The sequence below is a fragment of the Agrilus planipennis genome, unplaced genomic scaffold (genome assembly GCF_000699045.2).
Source record: "Agrilus planipennis isolate EAB-ADULT unplaced genomic scaffold, Apla_2.0 scaffold62, whole genome shotgun sequence".
Taxonomy (NCBI): domain Eukaryota; kingdom Metazoa; phylum Arthropoda; class Insecta; order Coleoptera; family Buprestidae; genus Agrilus; species Agrilus planipennis.
The window spans coordinates 285,752-309,897 of NW_020438875.1; the positions used below are offsets into that span (position 1 = coordinate 285,752).

The following is a 24,146-nucleotide window of genomic DNA, read 5'->3' on the forward strand; positions in this document are numbered from 1 at the left end:
TACATTCAAAGAACAATCCATATATTAATGATGTAATTATTTAAAACAATTTTAATAAAATGTGGTTGCTTAGTGGCATAAAAAACATCGTTCAATATTTGATTACTTTTTTAAAAAAAAGTACGTATGCAAATGATTAGGTAAACATCCCCCGTATATAATTTTATATCATGCATCCAAAGCGTGATTTCTTGTCATGTGATTTGAAAAATTTGCATAATAAATGTACATATGTATAATACGAAACCAATCGACTTTGAGCATATTCTCGCGCGTTTAAGGTCGCAAGGTATTTGACAATAATAATAAGTCACCGTCTGTTGCAAGCAATAACAGTGGCAATTAACAAAAACAACTTAAAAGGCAAAAGTAGCTTTTTTGTAGTAATGTTAATTTAATAAATGCTCATGGTAACCTATTCGGTGCATAAATTAATATGCAACTCAAATATGTGAATGCAAACACGTAGAGTAATATTGATATGTATAACATATCATATGAAAAACACCCTATAGCCCTAATTCGTAATGATTAATATTAAATACTTGCGATAACGGCCCACCCTTATTGCACGGCTCGCTTATCTAAACAGATAGGACGTACAAACAATTCAATAAGTATGTAAAATCATTCGACACTTGGAGGTTCTTTGAAGCCCTACCAATTGAATTCTTTATTTTAGAGATCTTTTATATCCTCACACCGGACAACCAGCTGCTTGGAAGCAAAGACTAAAGAACAAAGAAGTGAGAGTCAGTAGAAAATATCTCTATACAGCAGTCGCCGTCTGTAAGTTTATTGTCTAGTACGTAATTAAAGAAGGAATTTTTAACTGTAATCTCGGGATTGAGAAAAACCAAGTAAAAGAGGTAAATATGTACCTTTTTTTTCAGGTAATCTGTCATCAATTGCTTTGGGGATAACGTTAACCTGGTCTTCCCCGGTAATATCAAAGTTAAACGGAGAAGTAAAAACAGACGACAATCCCCTAGGTCGTCTCATAACTATCGACGAGGAGTCATGGATAGGGTCGTTGATAACTTTAGGAGCGGCTGCCGGTCCTTATACAGGCGGTCTCTTAGCAGATCGCATCGGACGCAGGAAAACATTGATTTTAACCGCCGGGGTACCATCACTAATATCGTTCATCATGTTAGCATTTGCTTCAGACATATACGTGTATTACATCGCTAGGTTTGTAGGGGGCATATCGATAGGTGCCATCTATTCAGTTCTGCCAAGTTACATAAGCGAAATTAGCGAGGACAAGAATCGGGGTGCCATGGGTTCCGTTATGAACGTGTTCATAACAGTTGGCCTGTGCTGGTCGTACGTGATTGGACCGTTCGTGACCATCCGGACCTTCAGTCTGATATGTGCCACGGTACCTGCCGTGTTCATTGTATGGTTTAGTTTTTTTCCAGAGAGCCCGTACCATTACGTGGCCGTTGATAAACCTGAAAAAGCCGAGGCGGCTCTCCAGAGGTTGAGGATGGCAACGGCGGACGACGTTCGAAAAGAAATGGAGCTCATTAAGGCGACCGTGGACGATTCGAAGAACAAGCAACTCGGTTTCGTAGATCTGTTTAAATCCAAAGGCCTTACAAAAGCTCTCATCATTTCGATGAGTCTGGTTGCTTTCCAGCAACTGTCTGGTATCAATGTGGTGCTGTTCTACACTCAAACAATTTTCGAAGCGACTGGATCGAGTATTTCCTCGGTTTTCTCGTCAATTATAATCGGAGGCGCTCAAATGATACCTAGCGCGATAACACCTTGCGTCGCTGATACTGCAGGTCGTAGGGCAACCCTGATGTTTTCTGCCATCGGTCAAATCATATCAGAAATACCTCTGGGTCTCTATTTTTATTTAAAACACTCTGGACATGACGTGAGCGCAATTTATTGGTTGCCCGTGGCCTGTCTCGTCGTTTATATAATCACCTTCAGGGTAGGTTTCGGTCCTTTGCCCTGGACCATAATGGCAGAAATTTTTCCGTCCAACGTCAAAACGGCCGCGTGTACTGCAACCGCAAGTTTTTGCTATATTTTGGCCTTCCTTATTACGCGATTTTTTCAAAATTTGACCGTCTATATCGGAATGGAAGGCGGTTTCTGGCTTTTCTCTGGTTTTTGTATTTTATCCGCCATATTTATCTACTTGTACGTGCCAGAAACAAAGAAAAAGAGTTTCCAAGAAATTCAACGCATTTTAAACGGCGAAAACTGAATAAAGTATAAGTGCATACCTACACAGATTCAGTAGCATAGGTGACTACTTTTTATCGTACTTTTGTGGTAACATTTATGATATGATCGTATGACATACCTACTTATGTACTTAGACGATTTTTCGCAAATCGCAGTATCTTACAGAAACGATTTGCAATTGCTCACTATTCCTTAATGCGTGACGACGATTGTGCTTGATGATAAGTTCCCTCAATAATAGTATGTGATAATAGTAAAGATCAAGAATCATTGTTTTCGAGCAATAATGGTAATTAAGTACAGTATTAAAACTTAGTTTAAGTCAAATCTTAGAAGGAAGTTGGGGAGGGGCAATATTTTCGATATTTAAGTTACCCGTATTTATTTTTCTAACGTTATTTATAAAAATATTATCAGTTTTCTTAGAAAGAACAAGTTCAAATACCCCGGTTAGGTAAGACTGATTAGAGTAAAAACAAAGTAAAATTCTCATTTTTAATTTAAAAGCAAAATAAAAATCTTTTTAATTAGCATACCATTAAATGTATTTAATTATGACGGTGTATCGCCATCGGTTTATATTGTATCAGTTTGCTCTTAAAACTTCTTCGAATCATGGAGACCGCTTTTAGCGTGTCAATGAGATCTAGTAAGATAGAAAACGCGGTCCGTGACGGGTAGTTTCGAAGAACGTTAGATAGTATTCTTATTAAGGGAATTTATGGTCGTGTTCACCTGGTTGTACTTATAATTATCTATACATATTTGTATAACAACACTACAAATCTAAAATATTATTTTAGTACATATGTTCCTGTTCATTGTAAAAAAAATTGACAAAAATTTAATCAAAATTAACCTGACTTCAGCTTGTGTACTTCCCCTAACCAACCTATAGGTATTTAGGGTTTCTTAATTTTTATGAAAGCCGAAACTGTGGGTACACGAGCTTTTCAATGTTCGAAAACTTGCCTCACACACACTTACCAAAGAGCGAAAAGTGATCTTGCCATGTTTTATAATTTACACGCGTAATCGTGTTATTCACGAAAATTTAAAAAACACGGACGTACATATAAATAAATAAAATTTCGATTGTTTAAAAACATTCCGTAGTGGGTAAAGAAAAAGTTTTCAACACTTCATCCGAAACGCTTAATCCTCTGGGAGCATTCTCATATTTTATATCGTATTATATCATTTTAAAAAGTATACAACTGCCAGATAATTTACAATAATAGGCGAAAGTCTTTAATTTCTCGCTGTAATTTAAAGATCAGTATTTTGCCAGTTGAAGTTGGGTTGTACATATAAGAGATGCTTTATACATTTTTGTAATAATGTTAAGTTAAAGGTTAGTGATGTTTCACTCCAAAGAAACCTTCTAACAAGACGAACCCTAAACCCCTTTTGAAAGCTGTATCATGTTGTTACTGATTAGTGTAATAATTATTTACTTTAATTGCCAGTTAAGATAACATGTGACATTGTTTGTTCCATACGATTACTCTATTGTTAAATAATTTATATTAAAACTGTTGTCAAACGGGAGTTTCCAAGTTTCCCGATAGTTGCGTTGCTTATTGTATAGAAAGTTTGTAGATGATTAATTTGTGTAACTTTTGTGTTTTATCACCATGTAATTTCAATATGTTGTTGAAATCTTTAACAGTCTTTAGGGTATTTTACTTTTTGTAATTTATAACAATATTGTGTTTACATTAGTTGCTCTCCGAGAGAAGCAGTAGAATGAACGAATAAAGAATGAAACTAGCGGTTAATAGTGTTTGTCTTATCCCTTATCAAACGTCAGCCCTATCCATTTAAAAAAAATCAGCTCTCAAATGCATACGTATATTACATGTATGTAAGTATATCGATCAATTTCATTGCAAAACCCCACATTAAAATTTCAAAAAAAACATACCTATGCATATACGTAGGTATGTATATGATGTATATTTATTATACAAAACAAACGAAACGAGATGATATGTATTAATAAAGTGTGACAGCGACAAAGTACAGAGAAGGAAAGATTTATGTAGTTAATGCAAAGTGGACGTACATTCAAAGAACGATAATTACCGTATTTATATCCATATTAGTCCAATTTATTACTTAGCAAGCCATCTTTTTTTGGACAACTACAGTCGCGTTACAAATTTATTGAGTATAAGACGCAACGGTCTTGGAAAAAATATCAAGTTATAATTAAATTACCTACTCTAAATTGGCGGCAAACTAAAAGAAAACAAGGCGTAAGTTTTTTTGACTATTTTTGGCTCTTTTGAATGTATCTTGGCTTTTTTTGAACAAATACACCTAACTATGAATATGTAGTTCATTAACTGACTTTTTTGTTTACTTTTGTTGCTAAAGATTTTTTTATTCCTTTCTTCTTTAGGAAAATGAAAAAACAAACAAACCTAGCTAATGTCCAAAGGAGCAGAGTTCAGTTGTACTTGGCAATTTCTGTTTGTAAGTTAACTTTTTTATATTTACAATTCGTTCCCCTCTTGATAAATAAAATGCTGCAATCGGGGTTCTAAAAGTTTATTCTTAAACTTAAACGAGGTCTCGCCTCCTCGTGCGGGCTTTTTCAAGGTTAAAATATATATTTTTTCTATATTTATGTACTCTAGTGAAACGAGTGTGTGTATATTGTATCACTTGTACTAGCCGCATCTTTTGGATGTAATTATAATATACATATAATTGAGAAAATTTAGTAAGTATACATATGTGTATAAAAGAAATATAATGCAGCCCAATACATTTTACTCTAGCCTTGGAAAAGTCGTGCATGAGGAGACGAAATGTCGATTGAGTTCCCAAGAATAAATTTTATAAATAATAACTCTTACTGAAGCTCTATTTCGAATTTAAAATGTTGCCCGTGAGTGACACCGACGCGACGCTTGGTAGAATGTTCATAAACAAATACTTCCTATCATAATGCAAGCCCTTTTAACTTTTAAACAGTTAAATAAAACTAATAAATACATACGAGCACACCAAATTATATTTCCCATTCTTAACGTTATAACAAATTACAGGGGTACTTCCTCTAGTTATAATTCATATCTAACTTATGATTGTTTGTGTACGTTTTTTTCTCATAAAACGATAAGAAACAATCCGTCGCAGACTTTATTTCCCTCCTATTTGATGTATACGAATTTACACTGTATGTTGTCCTTTTATAAAACAATGATTCAATATTAACGTTTCCGATATCGCAAACCATTCAAGTATGTACACCCGACGTGTTTTTGGTATAATTTATTTAAATTTTTATTTGGTAGTAAAAAAATATGGTGCGCACTTTAAATAAAAAACAATAGATACCTAACATTTTGGTTGTAACTGATGTAATAAAGAAATATCCAGTTGTTTCTCGCCTTTCTCCGGACCTATACGTACATGTAAAAAAAAAACATGAAATTAACTAACGAAGAAAAACCTAGAAGATTGTATTAGTTCCTTACAACATTTGTAGGTAAGTTAATGTAGGTGTGATAAGTAATGAGTAACGTTAAACGAACAATTTAAGAATAAGTCACCTAAATTGCATTCATTCAGTATATATGTGTAAGTACATTTCACTGATTGTTTCAACCAAAATATGTAAAATTTTTGATTTGAAATTGCCGTCTTATCGTTTTCTGATGGGAGACACGATAGCACGCAAACGTTTAAGGCAGGAGCACGACATCCGCAATGTTAATATTTGGATACCCAAAAAATTGTTCACGAAACAAATAAACAAACCTACACGTACTTATATGATACGAGTTGCAACACTATTTTCAAATGAATTATAAGACCTTTTTTCAGGCAACTTGTCCTCGGTGGCATTGGGCATCACTCTTTCTTGGTCTTCGCCGGTTATATCAAAACTGAATGGAGAAGTTTCAACCGTTGATTTGCCATTGGGCCGACTGATAACAGACGAAGAGGAATCCTGGATTGGTTCCTTGGTGACTCTAGGAGCCGCTTCGGGTCCTTACATAGGCGCCTTTCTAGCCGATTCCATAGGTCGAAAGAAGACTCTTATATTTGCAGCGGGAATTCCCAGCTTCATTAGTTTCGTCATCTTAGCTTTCGCAACGAATTTGTACGTCTATTATTTCGCTAGGTATATAGGAGGACTTGCTATAGGAGCCATTTACACTGCGCTACCCAGTTATGTATCCGAAATATCGGAAGATGTTAACAGGGGTGCTACAGGATGCGCTATGAATATTTTTATCACATTAGGACTGATATGGTCGTACAGCATAGGCCCTTTCGTTTCGATAAGAACGTTTAGTTTGATTTGTGCCGTCGTTCCTCTAACGTTTATAATATTATTTTCATTTTTTCCTGAAAGTCCGTACCATTACGCGGCTAAAAACGATTTGGATAAAGCCCACAATGCATTAAGCAAAGTAAGAATGAAGACGATCGACGAAATAAAAGGCGAAATGAAAACGATAAAGGACACTGTTGACGGGCAAATGAAAGACAGAAAAGGCATCTGTGATTTATTCAAAACATACGGAAGTGTAAAAGCTCTTATTATTTGTATGAGCCTCGTAGCTTTCCAACAATTTTCCGGTATAAATGTGGTATTATTTTACACTCAAACAATTTTTGAAGCAACCGGAAGCAGCATATCTTCAATTTTATCTTCGTTCATAATTGGCTTAGTGCAGTTAATCCCCAGCGCAATTACGTCACTTATTGCGGACTCGTTGGGTCGCAAAGTCACCCTCTTATTTTCCGCTCTGGGCCAGATACTGTCCTTGTTTCCTTTAGGTCTTTACTTTTTTTTAAAAGAGAAAGGAAACAATGTGGAAGCTGTTTACTGGTTACCTGTTACGTGTCTTGTTATATACATTGTAACTTTTCGGGTTGGGTTCGGACCCTTGCCCTGGACCATAATGGCCGAGTTATTCCCACAGAATATAAAAACAGCGGCGTGTACGATTACCGGTTCCTTTTGCTACATTTTGGCCTTCGTTATAACCAAGTATTTCCAAACTGTCACATATTACATAGGAATGGGAGGGGGGTTTTGGATTTTCACTGGATTTTGCATCTCATCTTTTTTATTTATTTATTTTTACGTTCCGGAAACGAAACAAAAAAGTTTTTTAGAAATTCAAGATATATTACATGGACGTCATATAGGCAGAAGCAGATGTTAAAAATAACTCTAGTGAAATTTAGTTAGTCTAATTATAATAACCTACTTAATTAAAAAACTATTTGTTGAAATAAATTTAAAAGATATTCATGTACCTAGAATGTTTTGCTCCATGTGTATATTTACGAGTTTTTTATTTTGTTCATCGTACTTAACAACAGTTGTACGTGCTGAATTATAAAATAAACGATTAGACAGTAATCTAGTTAAAGTTAGAAATTAATGCGTGCACCTCCACAATGAAAATGCACCTATACAGAGATAGCCATTTACCTACATATGTTGAAAATTCCATTCATTCTTTTAATAGGAATTTGTGACAATTTATTCTAGAAACAGTAAAATTCTGATACATGTACCGTGATTATCCCTCGTTGTAGCCAATGATACCCCCAAATAAAATCAGTATAAGATAAATAAAGCAGAGTTGTCCAACTTTTGGCATCAGAAAAGAAGACTTATAATTTTCAGCGGTTCTAAAAACCCAGATGTCCTGGCTCCTGAACATAACTTTATTTTTCCGAACAGCTAAATAAAGAAAGTTGGTCACTTTTTTCCTAAAGTTTTCAAGTTTTATTACAACCCTCATACATAAACATGTTTAATACTTGAATTTATTATTTGACTCTTAAATCCTATACAGGAAAAATTTGAACTTATTCAACTTATAGGCCTCCTCCTCCCCTTATAGCCTTCCTAACCTCACNCTTTTGTTTGTTACTTCGTTTCGATCATTTTAAATTGTTATCTATCGTAGGTATACTAGGAACGCAACGTAAACTAACGAAAAAAAAAAAAAAAATAGTAATAATAAAAAGTTTGTGGGTAATGTCTGTTGTGCTGTTATATGTATAATAAATGTCATTTAATTTTGCCGTTTGTTGATGAACGTTTGCCAAGAATATTTTTCTAGGTTCAAACGCATAACGGCAGCGTTAGAACACAAGAAACGACATGGGAACAAATATCTTCAGAAGCTCCAAGCAGAGCTGTGGAAAACCAGTACAGTTTTGTATAAAGCGAAATCATCCGATCCGAATAATAAATACGTACATATGAGCCAACAGGCAATCGATCTAATTCGATCCTGTCATTGACGTAACTATTGTTTTTATTATAACAAAGTACCTACATGTTTGTAAGGAACATTTGTGTATTAAGAACTTCCTCTAATCTCTGTGTATGTGTTTATATGTATATGTGTACGTATAGGTGTACTGTAGACACGATAAAATTGACAATTAATATTTTTATCGTAATTAATGTGAATAAGGAATTTGAATTTTTGTTTCGAAAACGCCATTTAAGCTCACCGCTAATAAATAACCCTTACAATCTCCGATCGGGACAATATAATAAGTATGTACTTCGTTCGTTAGTTTTGCCTTTTCCTACCGTAATTTTCCAATCTTGCTCTAACCGTTTATTCCGCTGTTTTGCATTATATGCATCGTATTGAGCACCGCAGTGAAAAACTGATGATGGTGGTAATTCTCTTTCTTAAAGACTCGAGCTATTAATTATTACCTAATAGAAATTCGAATTAAAGAGACCATTTATAACGTATGTACGTATCTCGAGGAACAAAAAATTTTCAAGTTAATCAAGTTCGACCGTATAATAAGTCGAATATTATCTAACACCTTCTTATTATACCCGTACAGGTACCGATGGATTCTGTTTTTATTTATTATCGAATTTTGTACACAAAAATGACATTCGTTGGAATTCACATCGTCTGTCTTCGACATTTATCAATAATGATTCGCGTAAACATTATTGATTGCAGAAGTTGAACATCATTTTTATCAGTCCATATTTAATGTAAACATTTTCTGCGCAGATTAAACAGTTAGAAAAATATTTGTTTAACATATTTATCTAAATATTTAAAAAGGAGCTACTGATTGTTAAAAATTTCCATTAAACATTCTTGATAATTTTCTTTATTTTACTCTTTCTGATTCAGTTATCTTTCGCCTCTACAAATCAGCGCACTGTTTTGACCAAAAGTCGTACACACTTTTCTTGCATAATGCTTATTAGATAATAACTGTTTGACTGGCTTATTAAAAATAATCAGTATTGTTGTGCACAATTTTCCTTGTATGCATTGGTACGTATAATGAAAATGATTTCCGAAAGTAATCCAACATGTACGGAAACTACTCCACTGCTCCCAGAAACGAAGGACCAAAACCGAAAATCGCAGGATGAAGGGTAAGAGAATTCTTTCATACTTAATAAGCGAATAAATGTTTTTGCACTTAGTTGTTAAATATTTAAACGTTTGCCTTGCACGATAAGTTTTAAAAACGTATCATAATAAGCATTTATTAATAGAGCAACAACAAAAGAACGTTTCAATTGTAATCAAACGCCGGTTATTATATTTGATAAGAATTACAATAAGCAGATGCAGTATAAAATCATAACTAAAGACTGCCGATTCAATTAATTCAATTAAAACAAAGACAACTGTGACAGTCAATAAATACAGTATCTCCTTGTGTTTTTTTGGACTTGAACAATTAAACATCATTTAATAAAACGTATCCAAACTGTTCTAGAAAATTCTGTCACAGCTAGCACTTAATCAATTAAATTACATTATATTGTGTTGTATGTTGTTACTTACGTACACACATAAGCAAAAACATTTATGCGTTTATCTGGTGGTGATATTCCATAAGGCATTTAGTCTACTAACAAATATCAAGATTAATTCGGTTCCTTATTGACCAATTATTGCGTACTATTACTATTATTATAAACTAAATAGTCCAAACAAGAAAAGTTTCAACAAATTAATACGCAGACGGCAAAAAATACATATGGTATTGACCACAACAAGTAAAGCCATAAATAAATAAACAAAAGATTACTGTTGTGGATTAAACTGTGCAATTGTTTCAGCGTTATCATTCTGTTATTACTCAACTCTTAAAAAGGACCGAAACAATTGTAGAGTTTACCCAACTCATAGTAAAAGTGACTGCAACAAGTAATTAAGAATCCTCTTTTTTAGTAAATGGAGGGTACCTTCGTTTCTTATCGTAAGAGTTGACTTTTTTATTGAGAAATTTCAGTAAACAATACGTCTGACATTTTCAAATTAACGATAAGAAGTAGTCTCATGAATATCTTCACCTACACTATGCATACAGTTTAAAAAAGAACGTGAAGTCGACGGCTTATTTTACACTTATGCATGTATTAATATCCTTTAATAAATTATTGCTAGGGTTATCGAAAACACTTGTTAATTTTCATTCGTTACCTAAACAAAGATGATTATTTTACGATTAACAATAACTAACACGACGGGGGACATAGTTTATGAACATGTAAATCAATATTTATTTTGTGTTGAATATGCCGTTTGTTTGTGGTAAAAACAATGGGCATTCAAAATAAATTCTTTAATAAAACTTATTATTATTATACGTGTAATCATTCTTAATTTTTCCAATACCTCTGGATCGATGAGAAAACACTGTAAATAAACGATTCAACAGGAATTTCTTCACTCGCAAAAGTACCTACTTTCAAAAAAATTTTACAAGGTAGGTTACCCTTTTGCGTAGGGCACGGAACTAAAAACTTTAGGAGTGAATTAAAATTGCTGTTGAACAATTTACTCGTTCGTTAGTTACCTAGTATTAATTGATTTAGAACAATAATTACAAGATTATCTGCAAAAAGAACACCCCGTAAACATAATAATAAAGTTCTGTGTAGGTACGTGCTTCGGAAAGTTGTTTTCATTATTTTTGCATTTCCCATGGAATTGACGGTTTCGCCATGGAGGCGCCGGCTTGTTGTACATAGGAACAACAGTACATGTATATATAACAATGTTCGTGTATAACATGAAAAAACGTATATGTATTTTAAATGAATAGAATACCGCTATGTATTTATACCCAATAAAGCTCTAGAGCCGTGGTTCGATTCTCAACTAAACTTGCGTACCTACGTATCTGTATAAATACACAAGCTTACTTGCAGCAAGCTTCACAGCGTCGTCAATAGCGCCAACATCGAGTACAAAATAAAGCCCACACTCTCACTCTGCCGAAAACGAAATTGTTTTTTCGAAAAAATTCCGAAACAACGCAAAAACCAGGGTTTATGTTTCTGCTTAATCTTTTTCGATTGTTTAAATTTTACGATTAGCGCAGTTTAAACCAATTACTATTTTCATTGATTTTTTAGCATTTGCCGGAGAGAATCGATACCTACATAAGTAAATAAGTATTATAAAACAAATAAGTAGGTACAAGAAAAAAAAACTAATTAGGTAGAGCGGCCGGTGTTTAAAAACAGTGCTGAAAAAGTAATTTGTGTAAAGTTCGGTTGAAACTTGTTCAATTTTGTGAAAAATTGTAAAAGATAATGAACACGAAACAAGAGAAAGTAACCGATGAGGTTAAACCTACTCTTGGGAATCTTCCAGAACAATACGAGTATGAGCCGAAAAGGTAAGTTTTAAAAATCAAAACTGTTACCTGTAGACCCATCAACATCTAGTTATGAATATATTTTATGGGTTTTTTGAACCCTTAATTTTTATTTTTAAGAATTATTTAATTGGTGTAAATCAAAAATAATTTTTAGAACATGGTCCGTAACGGAAATGAGCTCGAAAGAAATGCTTTTACGAAAAGGACTCAAGAATTTCGATAACAGGTAAACTATCCAACCTCCTTTCCTAATAAAATTGAATAAAAAAAGAAACTTTTTAAATGAGGAATGATGTAAAAACTGCATCTGCTTGTATTTTTCTTTTTAATACGTACCAGAAAGGAAAAACATTACAAAACAATAAAAAATTACGCGGCAAATAAAGCCTGGAATATTCGCTATAAGTTAAAAATGAAAAAATTCATCATCTCCGTCGAGATGTAGCGGTTTTTACGATTGCGTGGGTATTGCGATTTTATGATGCTTATTAGAATACGCAAATTATATTATTTTTAGAAAAAAAACCGACAACATTATAGCTTTGCGATTTTTTAAATTTTGGGAAAATATTACCGTCATAACGCTACTATTTAAAATACGTTCTCAAAAATCAACTTTTCCTTCACCTATGGAGACGCATCGTTCTAAAATGAAGTAAAAAGAAAACTGAATAACAATGGAAATTGTGTTTTTTTGCATTAATGCAGTCGTTTACGTTTGTTGATTGATTATCTATTTTGTAAATAATAGCAGTCGCGTGCCTTTATTAAACGATGTTTTACATGCACTGATATCACATTGCAAGCATCATATTCGTTTAATGTTTATACATACATACGTACTGTATGTCTTTCCGATGTAAGTACGTTACTGAAAGTAAAAGTGGCATTTTACAAAGCCGATTGAAGAAAAACGAAAATTGGCTGCACCTAATTACAAATGATCGTTATATTTATTTCTTTTACAAAATAAAACAAAGCTGATTTAGGGTATAAATTTTTTTTTATTTTATGTACCGGAGGACGAAAATCTGATATAGTTTTTTAAAAAGTTTGTACCCTAAATTTCGCACTGGGATAATAAGGACAACCAATGGATACCTTCCTTTTAATTTATCAATTTATTAGTAACGCAGATGCGACGCCCACGCGTCGTCTCGTTTCTTATCAATTTACAACTGCCTTAAAATGTTTTGCAAATGTATGTTGTTAATTAAGACGGCCGTAATAATTCATTAATTAAGACGCCCGCAATAATCCATATATTAATGATGTAATTATTTAAAACAATTTTAATAAAATGTGGTTGCTTAGTGGCATAAAAAACATCGTTCAATATTTGATTACTTTTTTAAAAAAAAGTACGTATGCAAATGATTAGGTAAACATCCCCCGTATATAATTTTATATCATGCATCCAAAGCGTGATTTCTTGTCATGTGATTTGAAAAATTTGCATAATAAATGTACATATGTATAATACGAAACCAATCGACTTTGAGCATATTCTCGCGCGTTTAAGGTCGCAAGGTATTTGACAATAATAATAAGTCACCGTCTGTTGCAAGCAATAACAGTGGCAATTAACAAAAACAACTTAAAAGGCAAAAGTAGCTTTTTTGTAGTAATGTTAATTTAATAAATGCTCATGGTAACCTATTCGGTGCATAAATTAATATGCAACTCAAATATGTGAATGCAAACACGTAGAGTAATATTGATATGTATAACATATCATATGAAAAACACCCTATAGCCCTAATTCGTAATGATTAATATTAAATACTTGCGATAACGGCCCACCCTTATTGCACGGCTCGCTTATCTAAACAGATAGGACGTACAAACAATTCAATAAGTATGTAAAATCATTCGACACTTGGAGGTTCTTTGAAGCCCTACCAATTGAATTCTTTATTTTAGAGATCTTTTATATCCTCACACCGGACAACCAGCTGCTTGGAAGCAAAGACTAAAGAACAAAGAAGTGAGAGTCAGTAGAAAATATCTCTATACAGCAGTCGCCGTCTGTAAGTTTATTGTCTAGTACGTAATTAAAGAAGGAATTTTTAACTGTAATCTCGGGATTGAGAAAAACCAAGTAAAAGAGGTAAATATGTACCTTTTTTTTCAGGTAATCTGTCATCAATTGCTTTGGGGATAACGTTAACCTGGTCTTCCCCGGTAATATCAAAGTTAAACGGAGAAGTAAAAACAGACGACAATCCCCTAGGTCGTCTCATAACTATCGACGAGGAGTCATGGATAGGGTCGTTGATAACTTTAGGAGCGGCTGCCGGTCCTTATACAGGCGGTCTCTTAGCAGATCGCATCGGACGCAGGAAAACATTGATTTTAACCGCCGGGGTACCATCACTAATATCGTTCATCATGTTAGCATTTGCTTCAGACATATACGTGTATTACATCGCTAGGTTTGTAGGGGGCATATCGATAGGTGCCATCTATTCAGTTCTGCCAAGTTACATAAGCGAAATTAGCGAGGACAAGAATCGGGGTGCCATGGGTTCCGTTATGAACGTGTTCATAACAGTTGGCCTGTGCTGGTCGTACGTGATTGGACCGTTCGTGACCATCCGGACCTTCAGTCTGATATGTGCCACGGTACCTGCCGTGTTCATTGTATGGTTTAGTTTTTTTCCAGAGAGCCCGTACCATTACGTGGCCGTTGATAAACCTGAAAAAGCCGAGGCGGCTCTCCAGAGGTTGAGGATGGCAACGGCGGACGACGTTCGAAAAGAAATGGAGCTCATTAAGGCGACCGTGGACGATTCGAAGAACAAGCAACTCGGTTTCGTAGATCTGTTTAAATCCAAAGGCCTTACAAAAGCTCTCATCATTTCGATGAGTCTGGTTGCTTTCCAGCAACTGTCTGGTATCAATGTGGTGCTGTTCTACACTCAAACAATTTTCGAAGCGACTGGATCGAGTATTTCCTCGGTTTTCTCGTCAATTATAATCGGAGGCGCTCAAATGATACCTAGCGCGATAACACCTTGCGTCGCTGATACTGCAGGTCGTAGGGCAACCCTGATGTTTTCTGCCATCGGTCAAATCATATCAGAAATACCTCTGGGTCTCTATTTTTATTTAAAACACTCTGGACATGACGTGAGCGCAATTTATTGGTTGCCCGTGGCCTGTCTCGTCGTTTATATAATCACCTTCAGGGTAGGTTTCGGTCCTTTGCCCTGGACCATAATGGCAGAAATTTTTCCGTCCAACGTCAAAACGGCCGCGTGTACTGCAACCGCAAGTTTTTGCTATATTTTGGCCTTCCTTATTACGCGATTTTTTCAAAATTTGACCGTCTATATCGGAATGGAAGGCGGTTTCTGGCTTTTCTCTGGTTTTTGTATTTTATCCGCCATATTTATCTACTTGTACGTGCCAGAAACAAAGAAAAAGAGTTTCCAAGAAATTCAACGCATTTTAAACGGCGAAAACTGAATAAAGTATAAGTGCATACCTACACAGATTCAGTAGCATAGGTGACTACTTTTTATCGTACTTTTGTGGTAACATTTATGATATGATCGTATGACATACCTACTTATGTACTTAGACGATTTTTCGCAAATCGCAGTATCTTACAGAAACGATTTGCAATTGCTCACTATTCCTTAATGCGTGACGACGATTGTGCTTGATGATAAGTTCCCTCAATAATAGTATGTGATAATAGTAAAGATCAAGAATCATTGTTTTCGAGCAATAATGGTAATTAAGTACAGTATTAAAACTTAGTTTAAGTCAAATCTTAGAAGGAAGTTGGGGAGGGGCAATATTTTCGATATTTAAGTTACCCGTATTTATTTTTCTAACGTTATTTATAAAAATATTATCAGTTTTCTTAGAAAGAACAAGTTCAAATACCCCGGTTAGGTAAGACTGATTAGAGTAAAAACAAAGTAAAATTCTCATTTTTAATTTAAAAGCAAAATAAAAATCTTTTTAATTAGCATACCATTAAATGTATTTAATTATGACGGTGTATCGCCATCGGTTTATATTGTATCAGTTTGCTCTTAAAACTTCTTCGAATCATGGAGACCGCTTTTAGCGTGTCAATGAGATCTAGTAAGATAGAAAACGCGGTCCGTGACGGGTAGTTTCGAAGAACGTTAGATAGTATTCTTATTAAGGGAATTTATGGTCGTGTTCACCTGGTTGTACTTATAATTATCTATACATATTTGTATAACAACACTACAAATCTAAAATATTATTTTAGTACATATGTTCCTGTTCATTGTAAAAAAAATTGACAAAAATTTAATCAAAATTAACCTGACTTCAGCTTGTGTACTTCCCCTAACCAACCTATAGGTATTTAGGGTTTCTTAATTTTTATGAAAGCCGAAACTGTGGGTACACGAGCTTTTCAATGTTCGAAAACTTGCCTCACACACACTTACCAAAGAGCGAAAAGTGATCTTGCCATGTTTTATAATTTACACGCGTAATCGTGTTATTCACGAAAATTTAAAAAACACGGACGTACATATAAATAAATAAAATTTCGATTNTCTTAACGTTATAACAAATTACAGGGGTACTTCCTCTAGTTATAATTCATATCTAACTTATGATTGTTTGTGTACGTTTTTTTCTCATAAAACGATAAGAAACAATCCGTCGCAGACTTTATTTCCCTCCTATTTGATGTATACGAATTTACACTGTATGTTGTCCTTTTATAAAACAATGATTCAATATTAACGTTTCCGATATCGCAAACCATTCAAGTATGTACACCCGACGTGTTTTTGGTATAATTTATTTAAATTTTTATTTGGTAGTAAAAAAATATGGTGCGCACTTTAAATAAAAAACAATAGATACCTAACATTTTGGTTGTAACTGATGTAATAAAGAAATATCCAGTTGTTTCTCGCCTTTCTCCGGACCTATACGTACATGTAAAAAAAAAACATGAAATTAACTAACGAAGAAAAACCTAGAAGATTGTATTAGTTCCTTACAACATTTGTAGGTAAGTTAATGTAGGTGTGATAAGTAATGAGTAACGTTAAACGAACAATTTAAGAATAAGTCACCTAAATTGCATTCATTCAGTATATATGTGTAAGTACATTTCACTGATTGTTTCAACCAAAATATGTAAAATTTTTGATTTGAAATTGCCGTCTTATCGTTTTCTGATGGGAGACACGATAGCACGCAAACGTTTAAGGCAGGAGCACGACATCCGCAATGTTAATATTTGGATACCCAAAAAATTGTTCACGAAACAAATAAACAAACCTACACGTACTTATATGATACGAGTTGCAACACTATTTTCAAATGAATTATAAGACCTTTTTTCAGGCAACTTGTCCTCGGTGGCATTGGGCATCACTCTTTCTTGGTCTTCGCCGGTTATATCAAAACTGAATGGAGAAGTTTCAACCGTTGATTTGCCATTGGGCCGACTGATAACAGACGAAGAGGAATCCTGGATTGGTTCCTTGGTGACTCTAGGAGCCGCTTCGGGTCCTTACATAGGCGCCTTTCTAGCCGATTCCATAGGTCGAAAGAAGACTCTTATATTTGCAGCGGGAATTCCCAGCTTCATTAGTTTCGTCATCTTAGCTTTCGCAACGAATTTGTACGTCTATTATTTCGCTAGGTATATAGGAGGACTTGCTATAGGAGCCATTTACACTGCGCTACCCAGTTATGTATCCGAAATATCGGAAGATGTTAACAGGGGTGCTACAGGATGCGCTATGAATATTTTTATCACATTAGGACTGATATGGTCGTACAGCATAGGCCCTTTCGTTTCGATAAGAACGTTTAGTTTGATTTGTGCCGTCGTTCCTCTAACGTTTATAATATTATTTTCATTTTTTCCTGAAAGTCCGTACCATTACGCGGCTAAAAACGATTTGGATAAAGCCCACAATGCATTAAGCAAAGTAAGAATGAAGACGATCGACGAAATAAAAGGCGAAATGAAAACGATAAAGGACACTGTTGACGGGCAAATGAAAGACAGAAAAGGCATCTGTGATTTATTCAAAACATACGGAAGTGTAAAAGCTCTTATTATTTGTATGAGCCTCGTAGCTTTCCAACAATTTTCCGGTATAAATGTGGTATTATTTTACACTCAAACAATTTTTGAAGCAACCGGAAGCAGCATATCTTCAATTTTATCTTCGTTCATAATTGGCTTAGTGCAGTTAATCCCCAGCGCAATTACGTCACTTATTGCGGACTCGTTGGGTCGCAAAGTCACCCTCTTATTTTCCGCTCTGGGCCAGATACTGTCCTTGTTTCCTTTAGGTCTTTACTTTTTTTTAAAAGAGAAAGGAAACAATGTGGAAGCTGTTTACTGGTTACCTGTTACGTGTCTTGTTATATACATTGTAACTTTTCGGGTTGGGTTCGGACCCTTGCCCTGGACCATAATGGCCGAGTTATTCCCACAGAATATAAAAACAGCGGCGTGTACGATTACCGGTTCCTTTTGCTACATTTTGGCCTTCGTTATAACCAAGTATTTCCAAACTGTCACATATTACATAGGAATGGGAGGGGGGTTTTGGATTTTCACTGGATTTTGCATCTCATCTTTTTTATTTATTTATTTTTACGTTCCGGAAACGAAACAAAAAAGTTTTTTAGAAATTCAAGATATATTACATGGACGTCATATAGGCAGAAGCAGATGTTAAAAATAACTCTAGTGAAATTTAGTTAGTCTAATTATAATAACCTACTTAATTAAAAAACTATTTGTTGAAATAAATTTAAAAGATATTCATGTACCTAGAATGTTTTGCTCCATGTGTATATTTACGAGTTTTTTATTTTGTTCATCGTACTTAACAACAGTTGTACGTGCTGAATTATAAAATAAACGATTAGACAGTAATCTAGTTAAAGTTAGAAATTAATGCGTGCACCTCCACAATGAAAATGCACCTATACAGAGATAGCCATTTACCTACATATGTTGAAAATTCCATTCATTCTTTTAATAGGAATTTGTGACAATTTATTCTAGAAACAGTAAAATTCTGATACATGTACCGTGATTATCCCTCGTTGTAGCCAATGATACCCCCAAATAAAATCAGTATAAGATAAATAAAGCAGAGTTGTCCAACTTTTGGCATCAGAAAAGAAGACTTATAATTTTCAGCGGTTCTAAAAACCCAGATGTCCTGGCTCCTGAACATAACTTTATTTTTCCGAACAGCTAAATAAAGAAAGTTGGTCACTTTTTTCCTAAAGTTTTCAAGTTTTATTACAACCCTCATACATAAACATGTTTAATACTTGAATTTATTATTTGACTCTTAAATCCTATACAGGAAAAATTTGAACTTATTCAACTTATAGGCCTCCTCCTCCCCTTATAGCCTTCCTAACCTCACCAACCAATGAGAATTTATTCATTATATTTTGAAACATCGTTAAATTCCTAAAATTAAAATATGTAATTGCTATAGACGATAAACATTAATTGCTTACTGAACATCTGCTGTATGTTTTAACAAGTATTAAACACGAAAAATGTGTCAACCGAGGCTTCTACTCACTTGCTGCCGAAATCAAAACAAGTAAGTGCCTAACTTGAAAACTTTTGGAAGTTTTACTCGGAAATTATTATCTATAAAGTATTTTAATACTGATATATAACACCCAACTCGTTAACTAATTTTTGCTTATAAAAAATACTTTTATAAAATCTATTTAAATTATTCGCTAAATTATTTGGAAACCTTACTTTATGACTCAACGTTCTCTATTATTTCTTAATACAAAAACTTTTCTTAATTGCCATAGATAATTTATTTCTTTTAGCTTCTTATTATTTCAGGGAAATGCGAAGATTACCTTAGGATTGGAAAAAGTTGAAGGGCGTGACCAATCAACACATTTATTTATTCCTAATCCTCACATTGACATCATCAAGCTTTAGGTCATTTTCCCAACTGGTAATTACACAACACACAATCAATCGAGCCTCAATATGGATGTCAATCTATCTTCCTTCTCTCTGAAACAGAAACTCCTGCGACGGTAGTGGTAATGGCATACATGGGACTTACAAATCTATGGTTCTCTTGATAAATTTACATTTTAAAACCCTGACAAACACGACGCAATTATGAACAAAAGTTCAGAGTAGTGAAATATTCCACCGTACCTACATCCCCAACTCCTCCTGGTTGGCTGAGAACCCTCCACCACCCCTGCAAACTCATCAACTGTTCTGCGGGCCTCAAAATGTCTTTTCATACCAGTGAAGTGGATGCCAAGAGAAAAGGTCAATTAAAAAGAATTAAAAACACCCAATGGGGGAACGAGGCATCCAAACTGTTTGTGGCGTTTCATGAGCAGTAATATAGTCCGGTTGCGTCATATTTGGGACTTGTTTACCAACGAATTGTGGTATGTTGAAGTCCTTTCTAACACCCTTGAAGTCTTTGGAACTTTTGCCGATTACTCTCGGACATTTTGGGACCTTTATGAAGAAAATACAATTGCCAACCAACGTCAAACACGACGCAATTATGAACAACAGTTCAGAATAGTGAAATATTCCACCGTACCTACATCACCAACTCCTCCTAGTGCGTTGAGTCCCTCCACCACCCCCGCAAACTCATCAACTGTTTTGCGGGCCTCAACGTGTTTTTCGTACCTGTGAAATGGATGTTCAGACAAAAGGTTAGTTAAAAAGAATTAAAAACACCCAGTGGGTGAAGCAAGCAACCAAACGGCTTAAGGCGTCCCACCGGCTATAATATAACTTGGTGGCAGCATATGTAAACCAATGTAATGTTTTGGTTTGTTGATGTCCTCTTTAACATCCCTGTAATCTTTTGAACGGTTTATTTGTCGATTACTTCGACATTTCGGCTTAGCGTCCGAAGGACTATTGGGTAACAGAGTTATCTCCTTCAGAGACTGAAAAGAACTTAAAACTACAGAATCAAATTAAATTAGAGTAAACAGTGATTCCAATAATGTTTGAAATCATAATCGTACAGCTCCATGTTTTTGTTTCCTTCTGGTTCCTAAAACATACTATCAAACATGTCCTGCACAAAGGCACATTACTTCTTGTGCTTATATAGACCTGGTGTCTCTGCTGACACTAGCCTTCTTCCTATTAGCACCAACACCAAAATAAAAACCTCAACATACATAATAGGTAGGAATTTATCTTCGACGTGCTATTTTTTTACCCTCCTCGTCCCGATCATCTAAACTGTAATCGTACAACTCCAGGGATCTATTCTATTCTATTTGCTTCCTGTTCCTAAAACATACTCTCAAACGTGTACCTGTACATGCCCGAAGGCACATTTATTGACCTGGTGTCTCTGCGGACACTAATCTTCTTCCTATTAACACTAACACCAACCCGCATTTCACTCGATCCGAAAACGACACGAAAAATGAAAAGGGAAAACCACTAACAAAACATTTGGGTGTAGTGGGTTTCGCTTGCCATTGCGCTAAAAGTCTCATTGGGATGGATAGCAAATACCGCAAAAAATTGACCCTCCGCCAAGTTTGTATTGAACTGAGCAGACTGTTGCCTCCAAGACTGATACCTATCATTATGATTTTCTAACGAAGAAGAGTGGAGATAACGAAGTCGAGACAACAGAACCACGACAATATTAAAAGGAGATATTTATGGTTTTCAAGAGGATGGAGAACAAACATTTTCATCAAACAACGAACACCCCAACTAAACAATAACGTGACGGATACACTTCGATCGCGATGTTAACGATATGTGTGATCATGTTTGGTTGTTTTAATCGATCGATGTTCTTCTTTCTCTTCTCAAGCGAGAAGAGAAAGATTGACCCACGGAAACCTGAAAAAGAAAATAGGTAAAATTGTTAGTATCATCGTTTAAAAAGATATTTGGTTGGATGTAAAGTACTTCACTTACCGGTCATGCTGAAACAGAATCGAAGATACAAGATTAGTAAAAGGTAAAACATATAATATATTATTGATACCCCACCCACTGATAGGGTGGTAGTACGTACTTACTTCATTACCAACATACTTATATTCCCACTCCTTGATTTTAAGCTTAACGAAATTTATGTAGGCACCCAGTGATAAAATTCGAAAGTTATGTATTTCTAATTTGTGACATGTATATTTGCTTTGAAAGAACTAAGATTTTAGATGTGCAGCAGTAAAATAAATGAAATTTCGTAATTGAAAAAAAACATTAAAACGACAAAATGTAAATTGAGAATGGAATATGAAAAGAAATCCTGTGTGCCGTTAAGCATTGTAAATGTGGTGGCAACAGTGGCGTAATTCGTGTTGGACGAGAACGACATTATGTAATAGTCGAAATTGTGGTAAGCCGAAGACGATCGCTTTTTAATACTATGAATGAATACGATGAATAAAAAAGAAACCTTGCTTGCTTGGTTTATATGTTTCACTAAATTATTTTTTAGATTTCACTCTAAAATATCCATCGTCAAAGTGCTAATAACTCCAGTTGAGAATATTAACTCTTTGATGATATCATTACAGCCGAAATACACGTTAGAGAAAAATCCATAAAAGTGTTTCTTTTTTATTCATCATCATAGAAATCAAGTACCTAAATTAAAAATTAGTAATCACTCCTACATGCCCATTGGACGAACGCTTATTACCTGGCTGGCTACCTGTAGGTAGGTACTCGAGCGCAAAAGAAAAAAATAAATAGTAAATTTGGAAAATAGTACCTACAATTAACATTTAATTATGGCAATTGAATTGAAGTTAAAAATTAAAAATTAAATCAAAAAACTTGGGACTTTCACTTAAAACTTTATTAAAACCTCGATACGTATCTTCAGGAGTAACAAAAACTATACTAATTAACAAACAGGAAATAAATTAATTTATAGAGATTTATTCCTAAGAGGGTGGGTGGGGGTTGAACAATGTTTGGGTCTAATATATAAATTAATTTATTTACTGTTTGTTAATTAGTATGGTTTTTGTTACTCCTTTTTTGACTTAATTTTTAATTTTCAATCATGTTTCACCAAGTGATAACGGCAGATACCCTGAATTGAAGTTTTAAAAATTTACTAAATTAAGGAGAAGATGAATAATACGATTTTTTCCTTTCGAAAAATTTTCACCTATATTTATGCGGTAGATGAGACGTTATTCATTTTCCCCTTAATTTCAAATTAAAATTTCACAAAATATCAAATGAGTTATTAAAAACGAACAATTTACTGGCAACATTAAAAATTTAATGAATTTAAATAAATTGGAATTGGCGCCAACCTTAAACCGATTCGCGAGCCGCCGCCACTGTTATGCCAGAAGAAGGTATAGGTAATGCACTATACCTTGACGCGCAACACTTTTCGCTGTCTTCCTCCTTCCTCACTACACTATTGTAAATACACTAGCTGAAAAAATATCAAATAGACCCAATGAGTGACAAGTAAACATACACATAAAATAAAAGTGTAAATAATATTATTTATGGTATATGTAGGTGTACGTGGAACCAAACCCCGAAAAGACAGCGTGGACAAAACACCATGTATGTAGGTATGCATTGAAATAAGGTAATCACAATTTTAAATGTTCTCCGTGTCCTAACGTCACATCCCTAAAAAGCAACAATAAATACGGTAGGTAGGTATGTCTTGTAGATAATAATACGGCGTAAAGGACCTAAGGCAGCAACTAATAATCACATAAGTAATCCAAGTATTAAGAATCAAAGTTTGACGTAATACAGGCGCCGTGCCTGCACACGTCGGTCCCTAGCACGCGGAGCGACTCAATTGGATAATATGGCAATGGACCACCAGAGGAGCCCAATAATACGCTAACTTACCGTTTGTAAGCCACCTTATTGGGTGCAAAAATCAAATTAGCCCCAAAGTAATAAAAATCAAAAAATACAAATACAAATGGAAATATAAAAACTTGCACTCGGGTCTATTTGAAACAATATTCATTAGTGACTTACTTTTAGGCGTCGGCTAGACCTCAGTAGGGTTCACCGAAACCTTAATCTATCCAGCGTCGGATGTCCACGGTCCTCATCCTCTCCGTGATGAATGATGGTGGTGGATGGTAGGGAGGGTAGGTAGGTAGGTAGGTAGGTAGGAAGGTGCCAGAGACTGAGCGGAGGGGAAATCCATCGAGTAAGCCATTCTATCACTGTCATTATCACATACCAAATGTTCACGAAAGTAACAACACTGAAACACGCACACTTACGA

The 24,146-nt window shown here is 34.7% G+C and overlaps 4 protein-coding genes across 6 annotated transcripts in view; all 4 read left to right on the plus strand.

Annotated features, from left to right (window-relative positions):
* Positions 1 to 9,629, plus strand: part of LOC108734531 (SH2B adapter protein 2) — a 17,622-nt gene extending 7,993 nt beyond the window's left edge. Inside the window, exon 7 of the mRNA XM_018466135.2 lies at positions 8,319 to 9,629. Coding sequence (XP_018321637.1) covers positions 8,319 to 8,423 — 105 coding nt within the window. The 3' untranslated portion in view covers positions 8,424 to 9,629. The remainder of the gene's footprint in view (positions 1 to 8,318) is intronic.
* LOC108734533 (facilitated trehalose transporter Tret1-like) lies at positions 1,061 to 3,992 on the plus strand. Its single transcript, XM_018466137.1, has 2 exons — positions 1,061 to 1,152; positions 1,203 to 3,992. Exon 2 carries the CDS (start codon positions 1,283 to 1,285, stop codon positions 2,228 to 2,230), a length of 948 nt encoding a protein of 315 aa, XP_018321639.1. The 5' UTR covers positions 1,061 to 1,152; positions 1,203 to 1,282; the 3' UTR covers positions 2,231 to 3,992.
* Positions 4,022 to 7,606, plus strand: LOC108734532 (facilitated trehalose transporter Tret1-like). The gene is made up of 3 exons (XM_018466136.1): positions 4,022 to 4,078; positions 4,619 to 4,692; positions 6,052 to 7,606. Exons 1-3 carry the CDS (start codon positions 4,056 to 4,058, stop codon positions 7,404 to 7,406), a joined length of 1,452 nt encoding a protein of 483 aa, XP_018321638.1. The 5' UTR covers positions 4,022 to 4,055; the 3' UTR covers positions 7,407 to 7,606.
* LOC108734536 (facilitated trehalose transporter Tret1-2 homolog) overlaps positions 9,376 to 24,146 on the plus strand; it is a 27,324-nt gene continuing 12,553 nt past the window's right edge. The window contains exons 1-5 of one of the 3 annotated variants that reach the window (XM_025980849.1): positions 9,376 to 9,625; positions 10,434 to 11,889; positions 12,026 to 12,097; positions 13,795 to 13,901; positions 14,006 to 16,376. In XM_025980849.1, coding sequence (XP_025836634.1) covers positions 11,804 to 11,889; positions 12,026 to 12,097; positions 13,795 to 13,901; positions 14,006 to 15,342 — 1,602 coding nt within the window. In that variant the 5' untranslated portion in view covers positions 9,376 to 9,625; positions 10,434 to 11,803 and the 3' untranslated portion in view covers positions 15,343 to 16,376. Of the gene's footprint in view, positions 9,626 to 10,433; positions 11,890 to 12,025; positions 12,098 to 13,794; positions 13,902 to 14,005; positions 16,377 to 17,226; positions 24,027 to 24,146 lie in introns of those variants that run through there. The other 2 variants (XM_025980852.1, XR_001937395.2) reach the window with 2 other exon arrangements.